This window comes from Xenopus laevis, chromosome 2L (assembly GCF_017654675.1).
Source record: "Xenopus laevis strain J_2021 chromosome 2L, Xenopus_laevis_v10.1, whole genome shotgun sequence".
NCBI lineage: Eukaryota > Metazoa > Chordata > Amphibia > Anura > Pipidae > Xenopus > Xenopus laevis.
Window position 1 is genome coordinate 184,566,689 of NC_054373.1, and position 3,174 is coordinate 184,569,862.

The following is a 3,174-nucleotide window of genomic DNA, read 5'->3' on the forward strand; positions in this document are numbered from 1 at the left end:
AAACATAAGTATTTTATAGGCATTCTCCTTTTGTTTAGTGCAGGTTACCATTCTTTTTACGTTGGCCCAGATCGAGATCCAGTCATCATCAGTGGGCTGTTGTGTTAGAATCTTGTCCCATTTGGACATATATTGATGTTTAATTAAGGTGTCCGATTGTGGTTCTGTCAGCAGTTCGAGATTAGGCCCTTTTGTGGTAGACTCGTTATGGCTAGTGATTCAAATGGCAGGGGGGATGATGTTTTCACTTGCTTTAGGCATGGCTGCAGAAAATGACGCAGTTGAAAGTATTCATATAGCTCATATAGCTCTTTGCGTCAGGTCTGTAAAGGATCGAAGAGTGCACGTGGAAGTTTCTATTAGGTCTTTGTGAGACTTTTGATTTTCGATGTAGCCCCATATAGAGGTGGGTTCCCAGTGTGACCAGGTGAATAATTGGCGGAGGTGGGCTGCCTTGTAGTATTTATGTAGTAGCGGGACTCCAAGTCCTCTGGGGTTTACAGAAGCAGTTAAAGGAAAACTATACCCCCTAAACAATGTAAGTCTCTATAGAAAGATATTGCATAAAACAGCTCATATGTAAAATCCTGCTTCATGTAAATAAACCATTTTCATTGGGTAATCATAAATAGAAAATTGCCATTTTAAAAAATAAGGGCCGTCCCCTTGGAATGGAACGATTCATTGTGCACACAAACATACCAAACAAACTATACTTCTTAGGTCACATGAGCCAATTAACAGACAGAGTTGTGTCTTTTGCTTCAACACTTCTTCCTGATACAGGTAGAGCTGCAGTATATCTGGTCAGGTGATCTCTTCCTGTTACAGTTAGAGCTGCAGTATTTCTGGTCAGGTGATCTCTTCCTGTTACAGTTAGAGGTGCAGTATTTCTGGTCAGGTGATCTCTTCCTGTTACAATTAGAGCTGCAGTATTTCTGGTCAGGTGATCTCTTCCTGTTACAGTTAGAGCTGCAGTATTTCTGGTCAGGTGATCTCTCTTCCTGTTACAGTTAGAGCTGCGGTATTTCTGGTCAGGTGATCTCTTCCTGTTACAGTTAGAGCTGCGGTATTTCTGATCAGGTGATCTCTTCCTGTTACAATTAGAGCTGCAGTATTTCTGGTCAGGTGATCTCTTCCTGTTACAGTTAGAGCTGCAGTATTTCTGGTCAGGTGATCTCTTCCTGTTACAGTTAGAGCTGCAGTATTTCTGGTTAGGTGATCTCTTCCTGTTATCTCCTTCCTTTTATGGCAAAATTATAAGTAGTGTGGAAGGCCAATATTAAGATTGATGTAAAAAAAGAGTTAAATTTCTGGTGTTAGTATCTCTTTAAGGTTGATTTAGGAATCCTATGTCGTTTGTTGCCCCAGATAAACACATCTTATCTCTGTCCCTGCTGAGCAGAATCCCTGAGTTACATTAAATGCAGCTGTTAGAAATGATACAATAGTTGCTAATACTCCAGAGATGCTGCTGCGAAAAAAATAACCTTGTTATGAACTAGGCAGAGACTAGATCAAAGATTGGTTCAGAAAAAGGGTCTGAAACTATTTGTCAGAGATGTATTGCTTTAGAACCTTTTATTCATTTAAATCAAGTTCTGGTTGCTAGGATAAGTGGCACTAGCAACCAGAAAACAGTTTAAATTCCAGACCTGATAGCTGCAGATCAAAGTTAAACTATAGACAAACCATAAGGAATTAAACATAATATTGAAATTGCCTTAGACTGCCAATGTTTAAATCAGAAAAAGTAAGTGTCCACCTTTAAAGGGGTGGTTCACAGTTGACTTAACTTTTTGTATGTTATAGAATAGCTAATTCTAAGCAACTTTTCAATTGGCATTTATTTATTTTTTTAGTTCTTATTTATAGTGAATTAGTTGATTTCTTCTGACTGTTGCAAGCTTCACTGACCCATCTAAAAGCAAACTGCTACTTTTTATTACTCATCGTTCTATTCAGGCCTCTCCTATTCATATTCCAGTGTCTTATTCAAATCAGTGCGTGGTTGCTAGGGGAATTTTGACCCTAGCAACCGGATGGCTGAAATTGCAAGAAACTGGAGAGCTGCTGAATAAAAAGCTACATAACTCAAAAACCACAAATAATAAAAAAATTAAAACCAATAAAAATTGTCTCAGAATATCCCTCTCTACATCATATCAACAATGAATTTAATGGTGAACAATCCCTCTAACTACATAAAATCTAGAATGTGTTTCAATGGAGAAAGCAAGACGCTTGCTAATAAAAAACAATACTATCAAATCTCTGCACATTTCCCATTTATTTGGCAGCACAGAAACAACCCCAGCCCTCTGTCCTTAACCAGTCTTGTCACTTCCATAAGTAGCTCTGATACAGTTCCTTTTGCTGCTGCAGGGGTTAGTTTGCAGGGAAAGCGGTTGTTTCATTGGAAACTGAGGCTTGCACTCTTTATGCTCCCCTCGCAGTGCCGATGATATTGCTGTACCTGTTGGCCAGGACGTTGGGTTCTTTGGTCAGTTGCCCCAGGATGGAGAGTAGACCAGTGAAGTGATGGTAGAAAATGGTTTCATAGTCTGCTGTGCCCATTTTTGTTCCTTCCAGGTCCTTGCGCTGGATACTGAGTGGCGCCAGTCCGCTCTCCAGGCTAATTCTGATGGTTTTCAACTGGATGCAGTGATCATACAGGTCCCCTGAGTCATGCTCCTCACAGTCACCTTTATACTCCATGGGGACATCACGGAGAAGGCTGGGGAACATCACCTCCTGCTCCATGTGTCTGACTGCTGTGCAGAATTTCACCATTGCGTTGGTGAGGCTGCTGATCTGGGACACCTGCATGGCTGCTCAATGTCTTGTGATGGTGCCAGCCATAAATTCTCTTGCCTGGTTTTATATCTGCTCCCCGGTGTCCCAAGGATACATCCAACAGTGATGAAACAGGCGGAATGACACCACTCGATCGCAACCGGCCAATCACATTTCTCCCAAACTTTGCAGGTTTCACCATTTTTATTGACATAAAGCAGACTGGACATTTCCCAATGTAATGTTTAAATTGCAAACACAGGTTGAATTGATCAGGAATTGCATGTCGTTCAGCAAACAGTCTGTTCACTTCCATCAGTCTGATCTGCTGGGTCACTGAACCTTTTTAACTCTCCCAGTAGCTGCACATCAGAACCC

The 3,174-nt window shown here is 41.0% G+C and overlaps 1 protein-coding gene across 1 annotated transcript; it reads right to left on the reverse strand.

Annotated features, from left to right (window-relative positions):
* Positions 1–2,273: 2,273 nt before the first annotated feature.
* On the reverse strand, positions 2,274–2,944 carry LOC108707647 (mid1-interacting protein 1-B). Its single transcript, XM_018245653.2, has one exon. It carries the CDS (start codon positions 2,827–2,829, stop codon positions 2,440–2,442), a length of 390 nt encoding a protein of 129 aa, XP_018101142.1. The 5' UTR covers positions 2,830–2,944; the 3' UTR covers positions 2,274–2,439.
* Between the last annotated feature and the right edge of the window lie 230 nt (positions 2,945–3,174).